Source organism: Puma concolor, chromosome A2 (assembly GCF_028749965.1).
Source record: "Puma concolor isolate L17-30 chromosome A2, mPumCon1.1.hap2, whole genome shotgun sequence".
Classification (NCBI taxonomy): domain Eukaryota; kingdom Metazoa; phylum Chordata; class Mammalia; order Carnivora; family Felidae; genus Puma; species Puma concolor.
This window is the reverse complement of record NC_141668.1, coordinates 50,472,416-50,499,144: the sequence shown is the minus strand read 5'-3', so window position 1 is coordinate 50,499,144 and position 26,729 is coordinate 50,472,416. Positions and strand designations below refer to the sequence as shown.

The 26,729-nt window shown below is 39.3% G+C and overlaps 1 protein-coding gene and 1 non-coding gene across 3 annotated transcripts in view; one reads left to right on the top strand and one right to left on the bottom strand.

The window, feature by feature from the left end:
• The window catches only part of TAX1BP1 (Tax1 binding protein 1), a 90,942-nt gene that overhangs the window by 62,167 nt on the left and 2,046 nt on the right, over nt 1-26,729 (top strand). Inside the window, exons 15-16 of one of the 2 annotated variants that reach the window (XM_086693713.1) lie at nt 16,217-16,370; nt 17,218-17,366. In XM_086693713.1, the coding sequence (XP_086549839.1) occupies nt 16,217-16,370; nt 17,218-17,366 (303 nt within the window). Of the gene's footprint in view, nt 1-16,216; nt 16,401-17,217; nt 17,367-26,729 lie in introns of both variants that reach the window. The other variant, XM_086693707.1, reaches the window with a different exon arrangement.
• On the bottom strand, nt 2,986-3,086 carry LOC112867105 (small nucleolar RNA U13). Its single transcript, XR_015248651.1, has one exon. It is a non-coding gene; the product is annotated as a small nucleolar RNA U13 (small nucleolar RNA).

Sequence of the window (26,729 nt, the reverse complement as noted above, 5' to 3'; positions counted from 1 at the left end):
GAGGCCATGTGGCGCGGCCATTCCCACGGGAATGGCACTAGCCGCAGACTTGGCACCTCTGCTCTGGATCCTGGGTTAAACTTGAAGTTGTGTTTTAGCTGGCGTGTCTTGGCTCATGGTCCGTGTGAGTCGGCTCTGTCAAGTCGCCATAATAAAGCTTTGTAAGGTGGCAAAAAACATGTTAACCGTTCATCTTAACCAGTGCAGTAAAGGTTAAAACCAAAAAGCCTGATGATGAAACAGTAAAATAGTAATCTTTTATTTTCAAAACGTTTTTTTAATCTTTGTTTTTGAGAGAGAGAGACACGGTGTGACCAGAGGAAGGGTAGAGAGAGCAGGAGACACAGAATCCGAAGCAGGCTCCAGGCTCTGAGCTGTCAGCACAGAGCCCGATGCGAGGCTCGAACTCATGAACTGCAAGATCATGACCTGAGCTGAAGTCAGATGCTCAACCGACTCGGCCACCCAGGTGCCCTGAAACAGTAAAATAGTAATCTTAATCGAAGCTTGATCTCAGGGTGTGCATGTCTTTTTAATATTCTATGTGATGAAATGGGAAGTACCCCCAAAGTGCTTCTGCCTGAAGTATGATGGTTATCTTAAAGTGAAGTACTTGTGCAGTTGTTTGGGTTGTGAGCTGAACTAGCTGCTTTTTTCCTAGCATATCGTTTCTGTATTAAAGAACGACTAATGGGGCGCCTGGGTGGCGCAGTTGGTTAAGCGTCCGACTTCAGCCAGGTCACGATCTCGCGGTCCGTGAGTTCGAGCCCTGTGTCAGGTTCTGGGCTGATGGCTCAGAGCCTGGAGCCTGTTTCCGATTCTGTGTCTCCCTCTCTCTCTGCCCCTCCCCCGTTCATGCTCTGTCTCTCTCTGTCCCAAAAATAAATAAACGTTGGAAAAAAAAAAAAAAAAGAATGACTAATAAGGGTACCTGGGTGGCTCAGGTGGTTGTCTGACTCTTGATTTTGGCTCAGGTCATGATCCCAGGGTCATGGGAATGAGCCCTGTATCGGCTTTCATGCTGAGCGTGGAGCCTGCTTAAGATATCCCCACCCTCTCCTCTCCCCGCCCCACTCCTTGTCCCTCTCCCTCCCTCCTCGTTCCTCTCCCCTGCTTATGCGCTCTCGTGCACTCTAAAATATATATAAAAAAAATGACTAGTAGACAAAATATATTGTTATTTTAAAGGTAAGGTATTTGGTAGGTGTTTTCTTGAAAAGAAGTGACCTTTAAGGAAAAAACAAATGATAGTATTTATTGCCAGTGATAAAATTCAGGCTTTTAAGCAAAAACTAGAACTTTGGGTAACTTGTATCTGCTACCGTGAGCTTGATAATTCCCAGTGCTTACACACTTTTCTGATGAGATGGGCAGTAATATTAAGACTGATTTTTAAAAAGTGTTCAGTTAAATTGGCCAGCATTTGGAAGATCTACATGACTCAGTGAATCAGTCAAGTTTCCCAAATGACCAATGATGATACTACAGAATCACCCATGATAAGGAGGCCATTCAGATCTTACGGTTGAGTGGCGTTGCTGTGTGACAGTTGCAGAATTCTGACTTATCTTTTTTTTGTTGTTTTTAAAGTTTATTTAGAGAGAGAGAGAGAGAGTGTGTGTGTGTGTGTGTAAGTGGGAGGAGGGGCAGAGGGAGAGAGAGAATCCCAAGCAGGTTCTGTACTGTCCGCACAGAGCCCAGCACGTGGCTTGATCCCATGAACTCTGAGATCATGACCTGAGTTAAAATCAAGAGTTGGATGCATATCCGACTGAGCCACCCAGGCTCCCTGAATTCTGATTTTTCAAATCCATCATTTTCTGTTTGTCCCTTAGCATTCTATAAGGAAGAAGAAGAACCTTCGGGGTGTCACAGAGCTTCCCTACCCTCTCCAGGCATGGCACTGTCTTAGCACATTGGTGTGTTCACCAATTGGAATTGTTTAAAAATTTTAAATCTGGGGTTTGAATATAATAGCATGGTTAATTAAATCATTGGTCAGATGATTTAACTCAGTCTCCATCTTCCCTCCTATCCCTGATGTAGAGGGGGGCTGTTAGTAAAATTTCTAACTCTCTGTAGTCACGTGCTTGGTTCTTCTGGTGGAACTGTCTGAGGGCTTCCCAGGAGTCACCTTGTTAGCATAAATTATATTAGTCTAAAGGGACTTACTATGAATGACAGAAGACATTGTTGCTATTCAGGAAATTCTAAGAGTTTTAGGAGATCTTTGCTAGGAACCAGGGACAAAGGCCAAGTACATTTTTGTATCTGTGTGTGTGTATGAATATATTTTTAATTTATATTTAGGTGTCTGTGTCCATCTGTCTATCTTCCTGACAGTCATGAGTATGAACTCTTTAGTCAGTGGATTGGAATTTGTTGCTCTTTGGTTTTGTTTTAAATATTTGTGTATTTTGAGGTGAGCGTGCAGAGGAAGAGGGAGAGACAACCTCGGGCAGGCACCACACTGAGTGTGGAGCCCAGCATGAGTTGAGATCATGACCTGAGCTGAAATCAAGAGTTGGATGCTTAATGGACTGAGCCACCCTGGCACCCCTAGAATTTTTTTTTTTTAAATGTTTGTTTATTTTTGTAAAATAAAGTGTGAGTAGGGGAGGGGCCAGAGAGAGAGAGAGAGAGAGAGAGAGAGAGAGAGAGACAGAATCTGAAGCAGGCTCCAGGCTCCAAGCTGTCAACACAGAACCCGGTGCAGGACTTGAACTCACAAACCACGAGATCATGACCTGAGCCGAAGTCGGAAGCTTAACCGACTGAGCTACCCAGGTGCCCCGGGCACCCCTAGAATTTATTACTGTTCTTAATTTGATGTTTCTACAGTTCTAGATTTGGTCAATGGAAGCACTTTGAAACTGGTTTCCTGATATTCACCTGTATCAAAAGGGTGTTGTTGATTTTTTGAGTACTTAATATCTTTCCAGCGTTGCAAGATACTCTGGCTTATCTTTGTACCCTTCTTCCTCCTGCCTTGCGGAGGTTGTAACAAGGTTTGAGGGAGGCATATGTCATACAACAATGGGAACAAACAAACACCCAGTCATCACGCTTTTGAACTACAAAAGGATCTCATCGTGTACCCTTCTTAACTCATTTTTGGTTTGTCCGTTGTTGTGTTTGTTCTTTTTTAAAGTTTATTTAATTTGTTTTGAGAGAGACAGAGATAGCATGAGTGGGGAGGGGCAGTAAGAGGGAGAGAGAGAATCTCAAGCAGGCTCCATGCTGCCAGTGCAGAGCCCGACATGGGGCTCAAACCCACGAAACTGTGAGATGATCACCTGAGCTGAAATCAAGAGTTGGACACTTAACTGCTGACCCACCCAGGCACCCCTGGAATTGTCCTTTTTTTTTTTTTTTTTTTTTTTTTTTGTAATAAGAACAGAGTTTTTGGCTTATTATTAGAGATGGTATTTAGAAACCAAAATATGGGCCCTCGGTGTGTCCATGATTCCTGGTGCTCAGTGCCTCTAGATCTTTTCAGTGGACAGAACTAAGAAATGTTATTTTAGATATCATGAATTCTGGTCCAACTCCGCACAGTTCTTCTCCTTCCTCATTTCCTGTCTGTATGTCCCGTCTACCGTGAGAATTCTGGTGTCCAACAATACCGACACTTGTATGCATTTGCCAAACCCAATAATCCACAAATATTACTATGAGACAGAAACCTATTAAGTAAGAATAGAATTTGAGGGGCATCTGGTGGCTCAGTTAGTTAAGCATCCAACTCTTTTTTGACTCAGGTCATGATCTCAACAGTTTTGTGAGTTCAAGCCCCACATTGGGCTCTGTGCTGACAGTGTGGAGCCTGCTTGGGCCTCTCTCTGCCCTTACCCTGCTCTCGAGCGCTCTCTCTCTCCTCCTCCCGCAAAATAAATAAACCTAGAAAAGAAAAAAAAGAATTTGAGATTGAAGTTGTTTTTCCTGCCTCTTACACTTTAGAGTATTATGTTGAAATAGTTTTTTCTTCCTCCTCTCTCCCCTTCCTCTTTGCTTTTAGTGTGTGGGAACACAAAATGAAAAGTGGGTTATAAAGATTCCTGCAAAGGGACACCTGGGTGACTTAGCGGTGGCTCCTGATTTGGGCTCAGGTCATGATCTCACTGTTTGTGGGAGGGAGCACGGAGCCTGCTTGGGATTCTCTCCCTTCCACTCTCTGCCCCTCCCCCATTTCCATGTGCTAGTGCTTGCTTTTTCTAAAAAAAAATAAATAAAAAAGATTGCTGCAAGTAAACAATTAAAGATAATTAAAACAATAGCACAAATGAAGAGTGAGAAAATGATTTTTTTTAAATTTCTGGTATGAGTTTTGGTCAAGCGTATTGCAAAGTTAAAACAATGATGCTTTAATCATGGGGCACCTGGGTGGCTCAGTCAGTTGAGTGTCTGACTCTTGATTTCTGCTCCGGTCATGATCCTAGGGTTGTGGAATTGAGCCCTGGGTCCAGCTCCTTACTGAGTGTGGAGTCTGCCTGGGGTTTGTTCTCTCTCCCCTCTCCCTCCACCCCCCTCTCCCTTTCTCCCTTCCCCTTTCTCCCCCCTCCCTCCCCTCTCCCCCCTCCCTCCCTCCCTTCCTCTCTCTCTCCCCCCTCTCCCTCCCTCTCTCCCCCCTCTCCGCCCTCTCCCCCTCTCTCCCCCCTCTCCCTCCCTCTCTCCCCCCTCTCCCTCCCTCTCTCCCCCCTCTCCCTCCCTCTCTCCCCCCTCTCCCTCCCCCCTCTCCCCCCCTCTCTCCCTCCCCCACCTCTCCCTCTACTCCTCCCCCTGCTCACTCTCTTTCTGTAAGATAAAAAATCAGTGATGCTGTAATCAGAGCTGACAAGAAGTTGGGAAGAGATGTATATATATTACAAATGCTTCAGACAACTTTGAGATACGGATTTATTTTCAGTATTGTGAATAAGAAACCCAGCTCTAAGTGTGTATTGTGCTTAGAGATATTTGCTAATGCTAGAGAGAAGCAGTCAAGATACTTTATATGTTTTACAAGTATAAAAAGACATTTTTATATGAAATATTTATATATATGATACATATATAAGATTGTTTAGAATTTATATAATGGTTATATTACGTACCTTACAATTAATATTTCTACATTAAAATGTGTTTGAGGGGCACCTGGGTGGCTCAGTCGGTTAAGCATCCGACTTCAGCTCAGGTCGTGATCTCAACGGTCCGTAAGTTCGAACCCCGCATCAGGCTCTGTGCTGAGAGCTCAGAGCCTGGAGCCTGTTTCAGATTCTGTATTTCCCTCTCTCTGCCCCTTCCCCGCTCATGCCGTCTCTCTCTCTCTCTCAAAAATGAATAAACGTTAAAAAAATAAAATAAAAATAAATAAATAAAATAAAATGTGTTTGAAGTTTTATATAGGATATAGTCCTGAATGATTATAACTGCTTGTATGTTTTATTATGATATAAATGGCTGAAATCACATAAAATAGCATTGTAACTGTAATATACTGCACTAACAAATTTTCCCCAAACTTAATGGCTCAAAGCATTTGTTATTTCACAGCTTCTGTGAGTGAGGAGTTCGGGTGTGACTTAACTGTGTCTGCTGGCTTTAGACCTCTCACAAGCCTGCAGTTAGGTTGTCAGAGGGCTCAGTCATCTCATGGATGTAGATTTGTTTCCAATCCCACTCAGGTGATGTCAGGATTCAGTTCCTTGGTGGTTATTAGTCCAAGGGACAGACACACTTCCTCTGCTGCCATCTTCCATGCGGTCACTCCTCTCCTGTACTCTTGACTCAGGTGAAAGGTTACTCAAAACACAGGGTAACCTTTAAAAATGTAAAGCTGATCACTTCCTTGCTTAAAGCTCCTTAATGGGCCTGTTGTGCACTTAAGATTAAACCTTAACATGTGATATTTTGTATGACTGGCCTCCATTTCTCTCTCTGTTCCCATCTTAAGCCACAATGTCCTGTTTCACTATCCTCCATTGCAGAGTCTCTCCCAGTAGTTCTCAAACTTGAGCTTGTGTCAGAATCCCCCGTAGTGCCTGTTAAACCCTAGATTCCTGGGTTCCATTCCCAAAGTTTCTAATTCAGTAGGTTTGTAGTGGGGCTTGAGATTTGTGTTTCTAAGTTCCTGGTGCTGCTGGTCTGGGCACCACACTTTGAGAACTGTTCTAGTCACTCAGTCTGTACAATTCACCAATTGCCTTGTTTTCTCAGGGCCCGCATTCACGTCCTTTGTCAGGAATATTCTTGCCTACAATTCCTTATTATTTTGTTAGACTTTTTTGTAAGTTTAAACCTAAGAGGGGCCCTTGGGTGGCTCAGTCAGTTAAGCATCCAGCTTCAGCTCCGGTCATGATCTCATGGTTTGGTTTGCGAGTTTAAGCCCTGCATTGGGCTTCGTGCTGAGAGTGTGGATCCTGCTTGGGGTCCTGGCTCTTTCCTCTCTCTCTCTCTGTTCCTCCCCCACTCACACTTTCTCTCTCAGGATAAATAAGTAAACTTTAAAAAAAGAGTTTAGGGGTGCCTGGGTGGCTCAGTCGATTAAGCATCCAGTTTCGGCTCAGGTCATGATCTCATGGTTCATGGGTTCGAGCCCTGCATTGAGCTCCACACTGACAGTATGGAGCCTGCTTGGGATTCTCATTCATTCTCTCTCCCTCCCTCCCCCACTTGCACTTTCTCACTCTCTCAAAAATAAATACAAAAAAAAAAAAAAGTTTAAATATATGAGAATAGAGAGAATAATAGAATGAACTGTTGTACTCCTCACCCAACATCAGTAATTGTTATTTTATGGCTGTCTTATCTATGCAACCATAATTACCTTTTTCCCCAGTGATTTTTTTTTCAACTATATTCCAGAATTCATATTACTTCCCTCTGAATATTTAAATATTCTTTTCTTGATTCATCCTTCAAGTCCCAGATTTACTGACTCTTCCTCAGTGAGGCCTTCTTTGACCTCCCACTCTGAAGTATATACCTTTATTGAATTCACACCTGGGACCTGTTACTTTTATTTCGTAGCATTTAACATAATTTGTAATTAATGTTTATTTCTGCCTCTGCTTAATTGTAAGATACATGAAGATAGGAATTGTCCATTTTATTCACCATTTGTAGCTCCTAGTATAGTGCCTGATACTTGAAGTTAAGTATTAGTTGAATTAATAAATTAATGGGGCAAACATAATTTATAGCTTTTGCTTATAAAAACATTTGGTGAAAGAAATGTACTGGAATCAGCAATTTTATTGTAAGTACCCTGCCCTGTCAGGGTGCAATAGAAGTAGGACAGTTTGGGGGCGCCTGGGTGGCTCAGTCGGTTAAGCGGCCGGCTTCGGCTCAGGTCATGATCTCGCGGTCCGTGAGTTCGAGCCCTGCGTCGGGCTCTGTGCTGACAGCTCAGAGCCTGGAGCCCGTTTCAGATTCTGTGTCTCCCTCCCTCTGACCCTTCCCTGTTCATGCTCTGTCTCTCCCTGTCTCAAAAATAAATAAAAACGTTAAAAAAAAAAAAAAAAGAAGTAGGACAGTTTGTTTTCTGCTTCTGGTCTCCCTGAGTTACTCCTGATTTTCTTGCTGGTGACACTGTAGTTTTATGTTACTTAAAAAGTCTGTATTTATAAGAATTTCTGTTTCCTATTTTAACAGCTTATTTAATGTTTATCTCCCCAATGTTATCTCAGAACCATCAGAACCCCTACCCTAGTAGGGTACAAGGTTAGGACTAAGTCCCTTTTGTGTATCACTAAAACCTAGATCCACACATAGTACCTAGAATGAACCAAGTGATTGTTGAGTGGATAAATGAAAAGTACTTACCACCATCTATTTATTTTACATATTTTGTGTATTGTAGTTTTTCTTTGCCCTAGAGTATAAACTCCATATGAGTGGGAATTTTTGTCTGTTTTGGTTATTCCAGAATCCCTAGTGCCTACCACATAGTACTCCCTAAATATTTATTGAACATGTGTGTGAATAAAAGAACTAATAGTATGAAGTAGTAGCTCTCTTAAGATTAAAAACCCTACTAATTTAGGGATGCCTGACCGGCTCAATCGCTAGAGCATGTGACTCTTGATCTCAGGGTCGTGAGTTCAAGCCCCACATTGGGTGTGGAGTCTACTATGAACAAATAAACACATACATGCATGCATGCATACATACATACATACATACATACACAAATAAATAAATCCCTACCAGTTTAACTTCATTTAGGAACTTAATAGCTTAAAGTATCTTTTCATGTCATTCAAAAACTATTTAATAGAATTATCATTTTCATATTTTCATACTATTTCAAATATTCTGCATAAACGCCTTAGTAGAAACATAAAGGGGGAGAGTAAAGAAAATAAGCAAAAGCAAAATGGCAAATAATGATTTAAAAGAAAGATTGTGGGAAATACAAAAATTTTTTTTTTTAAATTTTCTTTTTTTTTTTTTTTTTTTTTCAACGTTTATTTATTTTTGGGACAGAGAGAGACAGAGCATGAACGGGGGAGGGGCAGAGAGAGAGGGAGACACAGAATCGGAAACAGGCTCCAGGCTCTGAGCCATCAGCCCAGAGCCCGACGCGGGGCTCGAACTCACGGACCGCGAGATCGTGACCTGGTTGAAGTCGGACGCTTAACCGACTGCGCCACCCAGGCGCCCCTACAAAAATTTTTTAAATTAAAAACCATTTCAGAATATTTAACATCATATACCTATTTTTTTCTGAATCATTTTGTGTTTCCAGACGGTTTGCTTCCTACCTGACAATGGAAGAGTAGCATATATACTTAAAATTAACGGGAGATAGCTGTAATGAAATGTTATAATAATAGCACGATTAAATAATCGTGACCCCACACAACTGGTCCTAGAAAAGTCGTAGACTACCATGTTTCCCTTTGTAGCTATAACTTAGCAGCTATCTAGGAGTGATAAAAGGAGGTTATGAGAATTCTATAATACCTTGAACAACTTGTTCAGAGTTGTAATTCCAAATATTTAATGTCTTTCCTCCTCTACTTCTGATTGGGTCGACATGTGGCATATAAGAGAAATATATTACTCATCCTGTTTAACAGTTGGGAGTACCAGAGACCTCCTTAATTCGTTGGGTAATTTGTAAAACCAAGGCTACTGTGAGCCATTTTGGGGCCTTGAAGAAGAAAAAAAGATGTAGGCATTCTAGCAGAGGCAAACCAGCTAACCACACTTTTGTGCCTTAGAACTATAAAAGAGGATTCCTAACAAAATCTATTAGTTAAATTGTGGAGGCTTTTATTTTAGGAGGATTCTAAGTCAGCCATTAACACTGTTTTGCCCAGGTGACATAGCTGTATCCTGTCATGCATGTCTTTGAAGGTAGAGGAGGTCTTGGAGGAGTTCTGAGTTCTTGGCCATTTTTCTTTTTTTTTGTACTTCTTTATTTTTGAGGGAGAGGGAGAGAGAGGGGGAGAAGGGGAGTGGGAGAGAGGGAGAGAGAGAGAGAATTCCAAACAGGCTCCGCACTGTCAACACAGAGCCTGACATGGGTCTCAAACTCCCGAACTGTGACAGCGTGACCTGAGCTGAAACCGAGAGATGCTTAACCAGCTGAGCACCCAGGTGCCCCTTGACCATTTTTGTTCTAAGGGCCTTTTGATATAGTCTGGTGAAGTCTGTTTTCAGAAATAGTTTTAAGTGATTAAAGCAAAATATACAGAATCACAAAGGAATCAAATTCTAAAAGTTATCAAAATTTTCAGTTTATGATCTATGTGACAGGTAGTATATGTGCTTATTTTAAAATGTTAAGATTTAGCATGTCTAATAATTACTAATTTCAAAGTAGTGAAATATAAAGGCTGTTTTGAGATGGCTGCAGTGACTGTAATATGAAGTGAACATATCTTTGATTCTGTAGGTGACAAAGGTATTGGAACCGTTCTCTACTGTGGTTTTTTGGCCTTCATAATCGAAGAAAATGCTAAATTTCAGTTAGAAGTTAGTGAAAAGATACACATTTATTTTCCCCATCTAAATTGATTTATCTCTTGAATTCTAAACGTGGACCCTTTGGGGGGTGTTGTAAATGCAAATTTAAGAATCTTCTCTAAGTCAACAGTTCAGTCTTCCAATTTACCAAACAGCCTACCTATAACTGTCTTGTTCATATCCCTGTGTTCTCTTCACCCCACCTCCAGTTTCCGTCATGAGGAATCAAAGTTGCTTGTTACTGGACCTTTTCTTACCCTGCATCCTATTTGCAGGGGATTTATTGCATCTCTGATGGTAGAGGAGAGGGGTATTAACTTAAGAGTGAACTCTTTATTGTGTTGGAATCTCTGAAGTTGCTTGACTATACCAATGAATGCATAAATCTCTTGTTGAAACCCTTGACTCCATATAATTTGCTTAAACTTTTGTAGCAGTTGACCCGGTCTAAACCTTTTACTCTTTCCTGTCCTTTTCCTCATTTCTTGAATCCTTTTGGAAATATTTTTTGGGGGTGCCTGGGTGGCTCAGTCAGTTAAGCATCTGACTCTTTATTTCAGCCATGGTCGTGCTTTCATTGTTTGGGAGTTAGAGCCCCGCGTCAGGTTCTGCACTGACAGCTCAGAGCCTTGAATCTCAATCCCTCCCTCCTTCTCCCCCACGTCTCCCCCCTCCACCCCTCTCTCCCCCCTCCCCTCCGCCCCTCCCCCCACCCCAGCTCTCTGCTCTCCACAGCTTGGTGTGCTCGCCTTCACACGCATGCATAGGTGTGTTCTCTCTCTCTCTGAAAAAATAAAAAAAAAAATTTTTTTTTTTTTTTTTTAATTTACTCTCACTTTTTCTCTACTCACATTGCACTTTCACAATACTGAATTACGGTGGCAGCGCTTCTGGGGTTTTTTGATTCATGGCAGAAGATGAGGGAACCTCTATTGAGGTCCTGCTGTGTTCTAAACACTCTACTCATTTCTCAGTAGTCCTCCTAGGGCTGGAAAAGATAGATTCTTCAGGGTTATTAGTGCTGGAGAAGTCTGACTCCAGTCTGCCATATGATTTGTTTCTAATTTCTGCTTATTTATTTCTAATTTCAAGTATGCCCAGAATAGCTTTGCTAGAATAACCTTAGTAAGGACCATTTTACCATGTTATTACTGTTCAAGAACAGTTAGACCCATTGTAATAAACTGTATGACAAAGATTTGGCACATCTGGCCTTCACTTGACTTTTTAGCTACATATTTCTTGCTCTTAACATGCAACCTGTGCTCTAGCCACATTGGTCACTTAACCAATCCTGCAATATGATTATTATTTCATGTATCTTCTATACTTAAAAAAAAAAATTTTTTTTCTAACATTTATTTATTATTGAGAGACAGAGCATGAGCTGAGCATGGGAAGAGCAGAGAGGAGTAGACACAATCCAAAGCAGGCTCCAGGTTCTGAGCTATCAGCACCGAGCCTGACACGGGGCTCAAACTCATGAACTGCGAGATCATGACCTGAGCCGAAGTCAGACGCTCAGTCGACTGAGCCACCCAGGCACCCCCATGCTCTTTTCACAGGCTTAGGACAGCTGGTAATTGCTGTATCTCTTCTCATCTCTTCTCTGCTGTATCTCCTAAATTGACTTGAATTTTTCATGTTTACCAGTTTCTCTTTCTATGATAGTGACTTTAAGAGTCTTATCTGTTTTCTCATAGATGACATTCAGCAAAACCAGCTGAGTTTTGCTTTACAGATAAACTTTTCCACTCTTATATTCTATGTTAAAATTTCTGGTTGATTTTTTAAATGACTCTATTGATGTACAGTTTAATGAAACCCACCTATTTTAAGTGTAACTTGATGAATTCTGGTAAATATATATAGTCTTGTAATTACCACTGTATTCAAACTATAGAATGTTTCCATTATTGTACAGACTTCCTTCATGCTCATTTTTAGTCAGCTCCTTCAGTTATCCCCAGTCCCAGACTGTCACTGATCTGTCTTCTGCTACTGTATAGTTTTACCTTTTCTAGCATTTCATGTAAATGCAATCATGCAGAATTTATCCATTCACTAGTTGGACATTAATCCTTTTACCAGCTGATGGACATAGGGATTATTTCTAATGTTTTGCTGTGAATAATGGTGCTGTGAACATTCTCATCTCTCTGTGGGCATGTGTTTTCATTTTTCTTGGGTAGATACCTACAAATGAATTGCTCTCTTATATGATGGATTTGTTTTTAAGAAACAGCCAAACTGTGGGGCGCCTGGGTGGTTCAGTCAGTTGAATGTCTGACTTCGGCCCAAGTCATGATCCCGTGCTTCATGGGCTCAGGCCCATGTCAGGCTCTGTGCCGATAGCTCTGAGCCTGGAGCCTGCTTCGGATTCTGTGTCTCCCTCTCTCTCTACCCCTCCCCTCTTGCCCTCTATCCCTCCCCTCTTGCTCTCTGTCTGTCTCCCTGTCTCCCCAGAATAAATAGACATTAAAAAAATTTTTTTTAAGAAACAGCCAAATTGTTTTTCAGAGTGACTGTACCATTTTGCATTCCCACTGGCAGTGTGTGAGCATTTCAATTGCTCTGTAGGCTCTTAGTACTTGGTATTATCAGATTTTAATTTTAGTCTTTCTGGTGGGTATGTAGTATTAACTCATTATGGTTTAAGTTTTAATTTGATTTGATGATTAGTGGTGATGGGTATCTTTTCATGTGCTTATAGGCTATTCATATATACTTTTTTTTTTTTTTTTTTTGAGCAAGAGCATGAGCGGGGAAGGGGCAGAGAGAAGAGGGTGGGGGGTGAGGGACAGAGGATCAAAGTGGGCTCTGTGCTGATAGCAAAGAGCCCAGTGCAGGACTTGAACTCTCAAACCATGAGATCATGACCTGGGCCAGAGCCAGACGCTTAACCGAGTCACCCAGGCGTCTCTTGATTCTTTTGTAAAGTGTTCATATCTTTTACCTGTTTTTTTTATTGAGTTATCGTTATTGGTTGTATTTAGTTTTAAGAGTTCTTTATGTATTGTACGTACAATTCCTTTGTCATATATTTTGGAAATACTTACTCCCAATATGTAGCTTTCTTTTTCACTTTTAAAAATACTATCGTTGAGGGCCTTCTCAGTGGCTCAGTCAGTTAGGTGTCAGACTTTGGCTCAAGTCATGATCTCATGGTCTGTGAGTTGGAGCCCTGCATCAGGATCTCTGCTGTTAGCAGAGCCCACTTCAGATCTTGGGTACCTTGCCCTGCCCCCATCTGCCCCTCCCTCCCCCCCACCCCCAACTAAGCATTTAAGAAAAATATATATCTTTGAAGAGCTAAATCTTCTCATTTTGAAAATAGTTTAATTTAGCAGTATTTTTCTTTTTTTTTTTTTTTTTTAAATTTTTTTTTTTTTCAACGTTTATTTATTTTTGGGACAGAGAGAGACAGAGCATGAACGGGGGAGGGGCAGAGAGAGAGGGAGACACAGAATCGGAAACAGGCTCCAGGCTCTGAGCCATCAGCCCAGAGCCCGACGCGGGGCTCGAACTCACGGACCGCAAGATCGTGACCTGGCTGAAGTCGGACGCTTAACCGACTGCGCCACCCAGGCGCCCCCTTTTTTTTTTTTTTTTAAATTTTTTTTTTTTTTCAACGTTTATTTATTTTTGGGACAGAGAGAGACAGAGCATGAACGGGGGAGGGGCAGAGAGAGAGGGAGACACAGAATCGGAAACAGGCTCCAGGCTCTGAGCCATCAGCCCAGAGCCCGACGCGGGGCTCGAACTCACGGACCGCAAGATCGTGACCTGGCTGAAGTCGGACGCTTAACCGACTGCGCCACCCAGGCGCCCCTAGCAGTATTTTTCTTAATGGTTCATGCTGTTTGTGTCCTAACACATTTTTGCCTCATTCAAGGTTACAAAGAATTTTCTTTTATTTTCTTCTACTAGATTTATAGCATTAGCTCTTATGTTTAGATTTATGATCTACTTAAAGTTAATTGTTTTGTATGGTATGGTATATAATCAGGATTTGTCCATTCCAGTTCTTCTAAGCTTATGCTTAAAAAAGCCCATCCCTGGGGCGCCTGGGTGGCGCAGTCGGTTGGGCGGCCGACTTCAGCCAGGTCACGATCTCGCGGTCCGGGAGTTCGAGCCCCGCGTCGGGCTCTGGGCTGATGGCCCAGAGCCTGGAGCCTGTTTCCGATTCTGTGTCTCCCTCTCTCTCTGCCCCTCCCCCGTTCATGCTCTGTCTCTCTCTGTCCCAAAAATAAATAAACGTTGAAAAAAAAATTTAAAAAAAAAAAAGCCCATCCCTGTCCTTCATTGAATTACTTCTGCATCTTTGTTGAAATTGAATGGACTATGAATATGGGTATTTTGGGGCTCTGTCCTTTACTGATTTATATCAGGGGTCAGCAAACTAACATCTACAAGCCAAATATGACCCATGGCCTATTTTATAAATAAAGTTTTATTAGCATATGGCCATGCCCATTCACTTAGGTATTACCTCTGGCTGCAACAGTAGAGGCATATTTGAGTAGTTGTGACAGACTGTTTCTTACAAAGCTGAAAATGTCTATCAGGCCCTTTATGGGAAAAATTTGCCAGCCCCTAATCTGTATGTTTAGTCATAGGCCAACATTGTTGTCTCCTGATTTTATAGCTTCTTATATCATAAATCTTGAAATCAGGCATAAGTCTTTGTTTTTTTTTTTAAATGGGCTATTTTAGCACCTTTGTATTTCAGTCTTTATTTTCGAATCAGCTTGTCAATTTATACAAAAGCCTGCTGGGATTTTGTTGGGATTGTATTGAATGTATAGATCAATTTGGGAGGAGTTAATAGCATAAAAATGCTGTTTTCCAGTCCATAAATGTGGTATATTTCTTTCTGTTGAGGCTTTCTTTAGTATCTCAGTAAGTTTGTGGTTTTTAGTGTATAGGCCTTGCACATTTTTAAATTAATTTATATCGGAATATTTTAATATTATCTATTGATGCTACTATAAATGGTATCTTTAAAAACTTCATTTTTCAATTGTGTGTTGCTTATATATAGAAATACAGTTGATTTTATGTATTGACCTTGTATACTGCAGTCTTGGTAACCCACTCATTCTCCTAGTTTTAGTAGATTCCTTAGGATTTTCTACATATGTAATCATATCTCCTATGAATAAAGATGATTTTACTTCTTCCATTCCAGTCTGCTTTAGTCTTAATCTTGCCTTAATCCACTGTTTAGTATCTCTAGTATGATGTGGAGTAGAAGTGGTAGAGCAGGTGGAATTATTTAGTTTCTCACCATTAAGGTTCACTGTAGGCACTTTGTTGTTGTTCAGTCTGGCTATTTGAAATGTCTTTTTTCATATTAAGGAAGTTCCTCTTTATTTCTGGTTTGCGGAGATCTAAAATATATATATGTGAGACTGTTGAGTTTTGTAAAATGTTTTTTTTACATCTATTGAAATGATCATACGGGGTTTTTTTTCCATTAGTCTGTGAACATAGTGATTTACATTGATTTTTGCATGTTAAGCGAACTTTGTTTTCTTGTGATAAAACCCACTTGGTCATGTTATTTTTAAATATCATATTTGATTTTTTTTTGTTTTGAGAAAGTTGTGCACGCACACGAGCAGGGGAGGGACAGAGGGGGAGAGAGAGAATCTTAATCTCGAGCCTGACGGGGGGCTCGATCTCATGACTATGAGATAATGACCTAAGCTGAAATCAAGAGTCAGATGTTTAATCAACTGAGCCACCCAGGCACCCCATGTTTGATATTTTAATGAAGATTTTTGCATCAGTATTTATGAAGGATGGGGTCTGCAGTTTTCCTTAATGTCATTGTTTGGCTTTGGTATTAGAATAGTGCTGGCCTTATAGAGTAAGTTCAGAAGTGTTTTTTGAAAGACTTTATATGGGTTTGGTATTTTTTAAAAATAAATTTCTTAAATGTTTGATAGAGTTTACTAGAGAAGCAGCCTGGTTTGTTTTTTGTTTTCTGACTTTTATTGACAGCTAACTTGTAAGAGCTGCCCAGTTTCCTCTTAGCTCAATAAAAAGAGTATCATCGTGGCACAAATTTGAAAATACATTGGGCTTTTTTATTCTGCCTTCTGATGTTGGAAGGGACAATTATGCGTAGTTGAGAGCCACCTGTATTCTTTGAACATAAAAGGGAAATAATTTTATTTTATTTTGACCAAATGTTTAATGCTGCCCCTAAAATATTTCATTGCTTATTCACCTTTGGTTTTGTTAATTTTAGGAACTTAAAATGAGTCTAGAAAATCAAGCAGAAAGGAAAACAGAAGGTCCGAATTCCCAGAGTCCTCGGAAGATCTCACAGTGTCTCAGTACATGCTCAGAGCAAAATGGTCATGTTGCTGCAGTGCCAAATGTACAGCCAGTTCTGCAATATGGTAATCCTTATGCCACACAGGAAACCAGAGGTTATTGAAATATTTTTGGCTTTGGGTTAACTGAATATGAAGTTTTTGGTTTGCATCTTCCTGAGATTAGAGAACTATTAGTACAGTTAACTGTAATAGAAATCTTATTTATTTATTTATCTATCTGTTTATTTATTCATTTTAAAGCTATCTCTAGACCGAGATTCTTTTAATTTTTTTTTTTCAACGTTTATTTATTTTTGGGACAGAGAGAGACAGAGCATGAACGGGGGAGGGGCAGAGAGAGAGGGAGACACAGAATCGGAAACAGGCTCCAGGCTCTGAGCCATCAGCCCAGAGCCTGATGCGGGGCTCGAGCTCACGGACCGCGAGATCGTGACCTGGCTGAAGTCGGACGCTTAACCGACTGCGCCACCCAGGCGCCCCTAGACCGAGATTCTTTTAAAGTTTATTTATTTTTGAGACAGAGCACCAGCAGGGGAGGGACAGAGAGAGAAGGAGACACAGAGTATGAAGCAGGCTCTAGGCTCTGAGCTGTCAGCACAGAGTCCAACGTGGGGCTCGAACTCAGGAACCACAAGATCGTGACCTGAGCCACCCAGGCGCCCCAGAAACATTATCTTGTAACCAGTAGTTTTAATGTTTAACTAGGGTTCATCTAGGAGTGCTGCAGCGTGAATGAGTAGTCTTTTTGCTTATTACATGTAGTTCTTATTTTAAAAAAATCACTTGGGTTAAAAGACATCATTTTTGTGATGCCCTAAAATGGTTCTTATATCCTGTTCGTCATAGCTATACACAAAGATTCTCATTTTAGTACCAAGTTTCATTCTACTCTTCCAAAATTTTATTTCAGATGGAGCAGATGGTGCTTTTTACCCCGATGAAATCCAAAGGCCACCTGTAAGAGTACCTTCTTGGGGAGTGGAAGATAATGTTGTCTGCAGCCAGCCTGCTCGAAACCTTAGTCGGCCGGATGGTTTAGAAGACCCTGAGGATAGTAAAGTAAATTGAATTTCCATTTTCTGAGCCTGTCCCTTTTATTTTTTGTTTCCTGTAGAGAGGTTTGTGGAAGAAGGGAGTGTGTGTGCTTGTGTATACATGTGATTGCTTACTTAATTTTTGGAAAAATCTGCTTTTATTTAAATTTGAAAAATCAACCATCAATATGCGTCAGACTTACACTTTAGGATTTATACTAAAGTAAAAGATTAAGTTCAGAGAATGGCCTCAGAATATCATAGCTATCAGTTTAATCTTTAAAAAATGTTTTTGAGATATAATGGACATATAACATTAGTTCAAGTATACAACATGATTCCATATTTATATATATTGCTAAATGATCACTACAACAAGTCTAGTTAACTTTCATTATCACACATAGTTACAAATTGTTTTCCCTTTTGTGATGAAAACCTTTAAGATGTGCTCTCGGTGGCTTTCAGATGTATGATACATTATTATTAGCTATAATCACGGATAGGTTAGTCTTAATTATCACTAAGTAATTTATTCTTTTGAATGTAGATGTACTAGGTTGGAAGAAGCAGTGTTAATGACAATATTATGCTTCAGTATGTGTCCTTTAATTTTAACATTTATGCCCCATTTTAAATTTTAAGATGGACTATATATAGCTAGAAAAAGAGCAATCTTTATATATATATAATATTTAAAATATATATTAAAATATTTAAAATATTTTAATATATATATAAAATATATATATATAATTATATCACAATTTTCTTCTTCTGAGAAATAATTCTTTTAGACATCATCAGTATTTAATATTTTAGCAACCCAATACTGATTATTGAATTCGTTTATGTAGCATGTCATTTTTACTTTTACTTCATTGAAGAGATTTCTTCACTATTTAATAATAAATTCTTTTCCTCATAGCAGCTCTTTTTGGATTTCCTGTGCATTAAGATGAATTTAAAAGAAATGCTTTATTGTGCTCTTTGCAAGTACAGCAGTATCATGACCTGTTTCTCATTTAATCTAGTTTGCTGCATTTAATTGCTATTAACCTTTGCAGAAACTGATCAGTGTTCAGACAGGCATGATTTTAGCCCTGGTGCTCAACACCCATAATGGAGAAAAATGTATTTCTCCCGCCTGCCTTTTGGCCTTCTATGTCCATTACTGGGAATAATTAGAAAAACTGTCAGAACTTTTGTAGCCTATTTAAGGTCTAGAGTATAATCTTACTGCTTTTTCACACCTTTACTTCACATTTTGCATATTTAATCTGATCATTCTTGGCACAGATGTTACATGTGACAAGCCCTTCACTTCCATAGTCATCTGCTTCAGTTTAATTAGGAGAATGTTCTTTCTGATCTGTGTGCTTTGCCCTTCTGCAAACCCATGAGAAGCAGTGTTAGAGTCTTGTGCTCATTTGCTGACATGCTTAGATTTGGTAATGAGATGGAAGGACTCTTAATAGGCAACACCTTGGGGAATTGTATTTTGCAATCAGAAGATTTTTCACTTTAGACAGAAACTAATTTTTATGTACATTTAGACTTTTCAAAAAATCTTGTCATTACAACAATCACTTGCAAGTAAAGTATTTTAATGAATAATTTTTAGAATATAGAAAGCAGATTTGAGTTGACCTATTCCTTTTCTGTGGTTCCCTGCCCAGGGAGTAATTAACAACCACAGGACCCTGGAGTCAGGGTTGAGGTTGCCTGTTCTCCAGCCTACCTCAGTCATAAACTTGCCATATCTCCTCCTCCCTTCTGTACCAGAAACTGGTCAGCTATAAGATCAAAGGCCTTTTGTGACTCCCTTTTCCCTAATAATTGTAGTAGCAATAACTATAGCATCATAATTATAATGGTGCTTGGCTGTTTAAATATATCAACTCATTTATTCTTCATAGCAGTCCTGTGAGGTAGGAACTATTATGATCTTTTCTTTTATAATGGAGGAAACCGAAAGAATAACAGGCTTGCTTCATCACACAGCTGGTTAAGGGTACAGTCAGATGAGGATTTGAACCTCATCAGTTTGGCTATAAGAGCTGTGGTCCTAATCACCTATCAAATAGACTAAACCAGAGGTTCATGGCATGACACCATATAGGCGAAAAGAAATACTGAACAATTTCCTAATGAATGTAGTAACCATTTGAAAAAAATAACGTATTCTGAATTGAAAGAAAAACTCATATATATTTTTTAAGCTTATTTATTTCTTTTGAGAGGGTGGGGGAGAGAGAGAGTCCTTCTATGAGCATGGAGCCTGATGCAGGGCTCTGTCTCACAAGTGTGAGATCATGACCTGAACTAAAATCAGGAGTCAGATGCTTAACTGACTGAACCACCCAGGCTCCCCGAAAAATGCATATTTTTATTTCACTTTTAAATAAGCATAGTTATTAATGGGATATATGTGGTTGCTGACCACTGTACAGCTGCTTAAACCTCAGAGTCAGATTGGACAAGCCACCTTCATTTCCTCATTCACATTGATTTTCACAAAGCACATGCTTTGTTTCATCAACTGCCAAAAACCCACCTTCTTCTCAAAGATAAGGTGTCACTGAAAGGAATGTAGCACTATCTAATGTTGAAATTGTGGGCTATCTTGAACTAGTTGTTCATGTAGTATCTGACAATTAACGTAGAAAATTAAAAATCTCCCATAGTACTCTGTGAATTTGATGTGGTGCCTTAGCAATAGAGGAACCATGTAAGCCCTTGATACTAAGAAATACAGTATGTGGACCAACAGTATTGTATCTCCTGGGAGTTTGGTAGAGATGCAGAATCTCCAGCTTCACTCTGTACCTAGTGAGACTCAGACTGGATTTAACAAAAATCCTTTCATGATCATATGCTCAGTAGAGTTTGAGTTGCATTGGTCTAAACATCCTAAGCCCATCATTCAAGACAGGAATACATTTTCTTCCTTTAACACACATCCTACTTTTCAGTTGTTTTCATGCCTTTGTTCACTAAACTCCTTGGACTGCCTTTATTCCTTTTCCTTCTCTCTATCTCTGAAAGACTAAAGCCCACACATTCTATTGATGTGTGGTTTGTTTGCAGCTTTTCATAAGATTCCTTCACTGTGAATCCTTGAACTGAAGACAGTTTTGTTGGTGAACATTTTTTTCCTGATGAGTGATTCTCAACAAGAGTCTGTGACTGAAATTATTAAAACTACATTTTGAAAGAATCAGGGCCTCTTTCCTGTCTGTCATGGTGCATTTGAGTTCTGGGTTGGTAATTGTCTTTTTTGGGTAAATACCTAATGTGTGATTACTGGATCATAGGGTGTTTCTATTTTAATTTTTTGAGGAACCCTCATATTGTTTTCCACAGTTAGCTGCATCAATTTGTATGCCTACCAACAGTGCATGAGGAATCCTTTTTCTCCACATCCTCACCAACACTAGTTGTTTCTTGTGTTTTTGATTTTAGCCATTCTGACAGGTGTGGAAGTGATAGCTAATTATGTTTCTGATTTGCATTTCCCTGATGATGAGTGATGCTGAGCATCTTTTCATGTGTCTGTTGGCCACCTGAATGTGTTCTTTGGAGAAATGTTTGTGTCTTCTCATTTTAAAAAAAAAAAAAAAAATTTTTTAATGTTTTTTTTGGGGGGGGGGGGGAGAGTCAGAGGCAGGGGACGGCAGAGAGATGGAGACATAGAATTGGAAGCAGGCTCCAGGTTCCGAGCTGTCAGCACAGAGCCTGACATAGGGCCCGAATTCACAAACCGTGAGATCATGACCCAAGTCAAAGTTGGATGCCCAGCCAACTGAGCCACCCAGGCGCCCCTCTTCTGCTTGTTTTTTACTTGGATTATTTGTTTTTTGGGTTGTATCAGTTCTTTATATATTTTGGATACTACCCTTCTATCAGACATGTCATTTGCAAATCTCTCAGTAGGTTGCCTTTTAGTTTTGTTTTTTGTTTTTTTTTAGAGTGCGAGCAGGGGAGAGAGGCAAAGGGAGAGAGAATCTTTTTTTAAGTCTACTAGAAATTTTTTTATGTTTATTTTTGTAGAGAGAGAGCAGCAGAACATAAGCAGGGGAGGGCAGAGAGAGAGAGGGAGACATAGAATCCAAAGCAGGATCCAGGCTCTGAGCTGTCAGTCAGCACAGAGCCCAATGCAGGGCTTGAACTCCCAAACCGTGAGACCATGACCTGAGCCGAAGTTGGACGCTTAACCGACTGAGCCACCCAGGCACCCCTATTGGTAGTTTTTTGATTACCGATTTAGTTTTATAGCTGGTTATCAGTCTGTTAAAAGTTTCTATTTTTTCTCATTTTAGTTTGGGTAGGTTATGTGTTTCTAGGAATTTATCCCTTTCTTCTAGGTTGTCCAATTTGTTGGCATGGAGTTTTTCATAATATTCTCTTAGAATTGCTTGTATTTCTGTGACGTTGGTTGTTTCTCCTCTTTCATTTGTGATTTTGAGGTTGTTTTTTTTTTTTTTTTTTGAGTCTGGCTAGAGGTTTATCAATTTTGTGGTTTTTAAAAATTTTTTTTTAATGTTTTTATTTATTTTTGAGACAGAGTGTGAGTGGGTTAGGGGCAGAGAGAGAGGGAGACACAGAAGCAGAAGCAGGCTCCAGGCTCTGACCTGTCAGCACAGGGCTCGAACTCATGAGCTGTGAGATCATGACCTGAGCCAAAGTCGGACGCTCAACCGACTGAGCCACCCAGGCGCCCCTATTTTATGTTCTTTTGAGAACCAGCTCCTGGTTTCATTGATCTGTTCCATTTTTTTTTTTTTTGTTTCTGTATCATTTATTTCTCTCTAATCTTTATTATTTTCTTCCTTCTGCTGGTTTCAGGTTTTTGTTTTTCTAGCTTATTTAGGTGTAAGGTTAGGTTGAGATTTTTCTTGCTTCTTGAGGCAGACCCATTATAAACTTCCTTGTTAGGACCACTTTTGCTGCATCCCAAAGATTTTGGACTGCTCTGTGGTCATTTTCATTTGTTCCCATGGAATTTTTAACTTCTTTCATTTCTTGGTTGGCCCCCCTTCATTGTTAGGAGCAGGTTATTTAACCTCTGTGTATTCTCTTTCCTGATCTTTTCTTGTGTATTGTAGTCAGAAAGGATGCCTGGTGTGATTTCGATCTTTTTTAACTTGTTGAGACCAATGTTTTGTGGCCTAATATGTGGTCTGCTCTGGAGAATGTTCCGTGTGCACTTGAAAAGAATGTATGTTCTGTTCCAGGATGGAATGTTCTGAATATTTAAATATTTATGTTTATATATGTTAAATCTATCTGGTCCAGTGTGGCATTCAAAGCCACTGTTAATTTTCTGTTTGGATAATCTGTCCATTGAGGTAAGTGAGGTGTTAAGGTCTTCTACTGTTATTCCATTACTGATTAGTTAGTTCCTTTATGTTTGTTATGAACAGTTTTATGTATTTGGGTGCTCCTATATTGGGCGCATTTTTATGTCTTCTCGTTGGATTGTTGTCTCTATGAATTTGACTATTGATCCCTCATATAAGTAGAGTCATGTAGAATTTGGTTTTTTTATTACTGGCTTTTTCACTTAGCATAATATCTTCAAGATGTATCCATTTTGTGATGTGTCAGAATTTCCTTTTTGAGGCTAATTAATATTCCATTTTGTTTATCCATTTATCCATTGATAAGACATTTGGGTTGTTGTCACTTTTTGGCTAATGTAAATAATGTTGCCATGACCATAGGTGTACAAATCTGAGTTCCTCCTTCCAGTTCTTGTACATGTATACCCAGAAATGGAATTGCTGTATCAAAGGGTAATTTTATTTTTGTAATCATTTTGCATTTGAATTATGATTGCATTTTGAATTTAGTATGATTAATCTTATTTTATTATGATTGTCCTCTTTTATTGTCCAAGAGATTAACCCCTCTTAATACTATTTCAGACATTCAAGTTATGTACTTTAATAAGAAAGAATTACACTGTTTTTATTTTATTCTATGTTTTGAGTTACTTTTTATGTTTTAGTAATCTGTACATCCAGCACGGGGCTCAAACTCACGACCCCACAATCAAGAATTGTATGCCAATCGAGCCAGCTAGGTGCCCGAAGAATTTTTTTTTATGATTTATTGTTGTTTTTAATGTATGTTTATTTTGAGAGAGAGCATGGGGAAGGGGCAGAGAGAGAATCCCAAGCAGACTCCTTGCTCTGCAGAGCCTCGCATGGGGCTCGATCTCATAATTGTGAGATCATGACCTGAGCTGAAATCAAGAGTTGCATGCTTAGCCAACTGAGCTACCCAGGTGTCCCCACTAAGAATTTTTTTATAGGCTAGATTTTGAGTTGGGAATCGCATGAGAAGATTTTGAGTTTCATATGGAGCTTCAGTTTACTGTAGCTTGTTTGCTTTGTTTTGTTACAGAAATAGTATTGTCATGGTGAGTCTAAAGGCAGATGAACAATGTAAAGTGGTTTAGATGTTTCTGGAGATTAAAATGCTATGAAAAATGTTAGTTTTTAATTATTTGCAGTTTTTCATAAATATCTCTCAGTTTGGTATTCCCAGTAAAATTTGCTTACGAGATTATTTTGGCAGTTTAGGTAACAGACTAGGTGCTGGTATTTTAATGCCTATTTACAAATTGTTTTTGCATTGACAACTTTCAGTACTAAACTGTTGATTATTTTAGCAGCTTGGGGAAGGAATCTTTCTCAAATACGTGATTCTCTCTGCCTTCCTAAAGAATACCTAATCTTGATGATTCAAGTTTATTAATTGAAACATCAACAGTAAACAGTGTGTTCATGTTCTGTTACTAAAGCTGTGTGATCCACTATTGAAATGTTATTGGATGTTTTGAGTTGTCTGCTTTTCTTTTTACTGGTAGCCATTTTTTTGTTGTTGACAGTGGGCCTGCCTGAATAGCCTTACTTCCCAAACTAATTTGTTATATTTAATCTAGTATGGTTTTGGAAACTAATTAACCAGGCTTGATGAGTAAAATAGAATAAATGCATTTGTGAGTGAAAATGTCATTTTCCATGTCAGGATCATAAGACTTGGTATGAATTGGCTACTCAGAGAACTTACAACCTATTTTCTGGTTTTGAATTAGTAGGTGATTTTTCTTAGTTCATGAGCTCTTATGTCTCATTATAACATCAGAATTCTACTCTTGAATCCCTTTCCCCTTTTATTAGGTAATAGGTGGTTAGAAGATACAGAATAATAGGGTTATCATTGCCAAATTACATATGGCTTCAGAAAGTATAAAGGTAAGAAAAAAAAGGTATGCGTTGCTTCGCACCCTTCTACCTGATGTTGAACGTGTCAGATTAGGTTGGTCTAAGTCTAGCACTTGAGCAACAGACTCTGTTGTTAGCTGGTTCATGGGAGCAGTGAATTGGTATAGGCTCTAAGTTATTCCAAAACAGGGAAAAAAGGTTATGAGATTTTTGGTTCCATTATATTTTTGATCCTTAGAAAGTTGAGTTTTATTAGAAGTATCTGTCATCAAGAATTTTGATAGTGGAGCTTCAAGACCTTTCCTTTTTTCTTTTCCATTATTTTCTTAGACAGTATTTGAAAATAGGTTTTATGCTTTTTTCCGAGATAATTGGGAAAATTGTGTTCATTATCATTTTATATGTACTTCTTTAAGCAGATTCATTGTTCAAATATTGCTGCTGGAAGCCCTAAATCTGGCAGCTAATGTGGCACAGAATTAAAATTTATTGTCCTAAATACTAGGGTTAGCAGATTCAACTACTGTATCATTTTACTGTACCTACAGATTTAAAAGCTATCTAGATTTTAGTTACTTGAAGACTTAATATTCTTGAAGTATATTCCCCAATTTCTCAGTCCCTCATTAGGTTATATCTATTTTGTTTTTGTGCAGTGAGCAGTTTCCTCTTGACTGTGACCACCAGGGGATTGAAAAGCATGTGCAGACTCATTATGATCAGAATGTTTTAAATTTTGACTCCTTTTTATTGTGAGTTAGTAATACAGTTTAGCAGTTAAAGAAAAAATCACCTCAAATAGGCCACTATGGAGACCACAAAGTATCACTTCCATGCACCCTCTACCACACTTTTCTGACCAAGAGCTACTTTGAGTTTGGGTCAAGGTCGATCTTCAGCTTATCAGTAAATGTAACCTCTTAATCTTACTGAAGATTAAAACTTGTTTTTCTGTGTTGGTATCTATTTCCTAGTTTGAAAACTATGAATAAAGGAAACAGGGATTATCTTAATGTTACCACACTGAAAAAATATGTACATAGTGTAGTATTTAACAGGGAATCATATGTAAACAAAAATATTTTCTCATGTGATGAATATGAAAAAAAAAAAAAAAAAGATCTCCCTTACCCTTTCTTGGACTGTTTCGGAAGCAATAATCAGAGTAATAGCCAGGTAACCTCTCCTACCTCCCACTTCTGATGAAAGAACTCAGTTTGTCTTTTGTTTCCTTAGAATTTCACACTGTATACACTTTGTTGGTACCTTTTCCCATGACAGACTCGATTGCTTAGCCCATTTGTAGTGGCTCTGGAACAAGCATAACTACCCAGCAATATAAGGACTTTCATCAGTGCCTGGTATACCTGTTTACGTATTGTTCATGACATGAGAGCAGTCAACAGCTGCTCAGAGGAAGAAAGCACATGGGCACTTTATGGCGATGTGGTTGGCTTTTGATGTGACGTGAGTCTATATTTAGCTGTTGATGTAGCTCATGCACATCTCTAAAAAGTGACCACAGGGATGTGGGCATGGAAATCCAAGCCAGCATTTGCTTTGATTCAAACTCAGATTTACAGGTTTTTAGCAATTTTCCTTGGCAATCTGTCAGACACTTAATACTGAATTTCCTTCTTTCACAACAGAGTTATGAGGCCTGTAGTTTGGTACATTCTTTGCTTTATCATAGTTTTCCAGTTTGATTTGCCTGTGTGTGTGCCCCCAAGAACATACACATGCAAAGTCGTATTTTACTAGTTTTCCTTGATAATTTCTGTGTATCATGTGATGGGATGTAGGTTACAAATTCATTGAATAATAGGAAACAAAGCAATCTTAAAATTTTTATGAAAGTGGTGATCTAGTCTCGTGTATGGAACAATAAAAAGTCAAAAGGTTACCTACACGTAATAGGTTTAAAAAAGTTTATGGATCCGTACTTTATATACAGGTGTGGTACATTCTTCCACTAAATACTGCTTTTATTTCACGAAGACTTAGTCCATACTGAATGCTTTTAATGTTTATTTGGGGGGGGGGGCGGGCACGGGCGAGGGGCAGAGAGAGAGGGAGACACAGAATCTGAACGGGCTCCAAGCTGTCAGCACAGAGCCCGACGCAGGGCTCGAACCCACAAACTGTGAGATCAC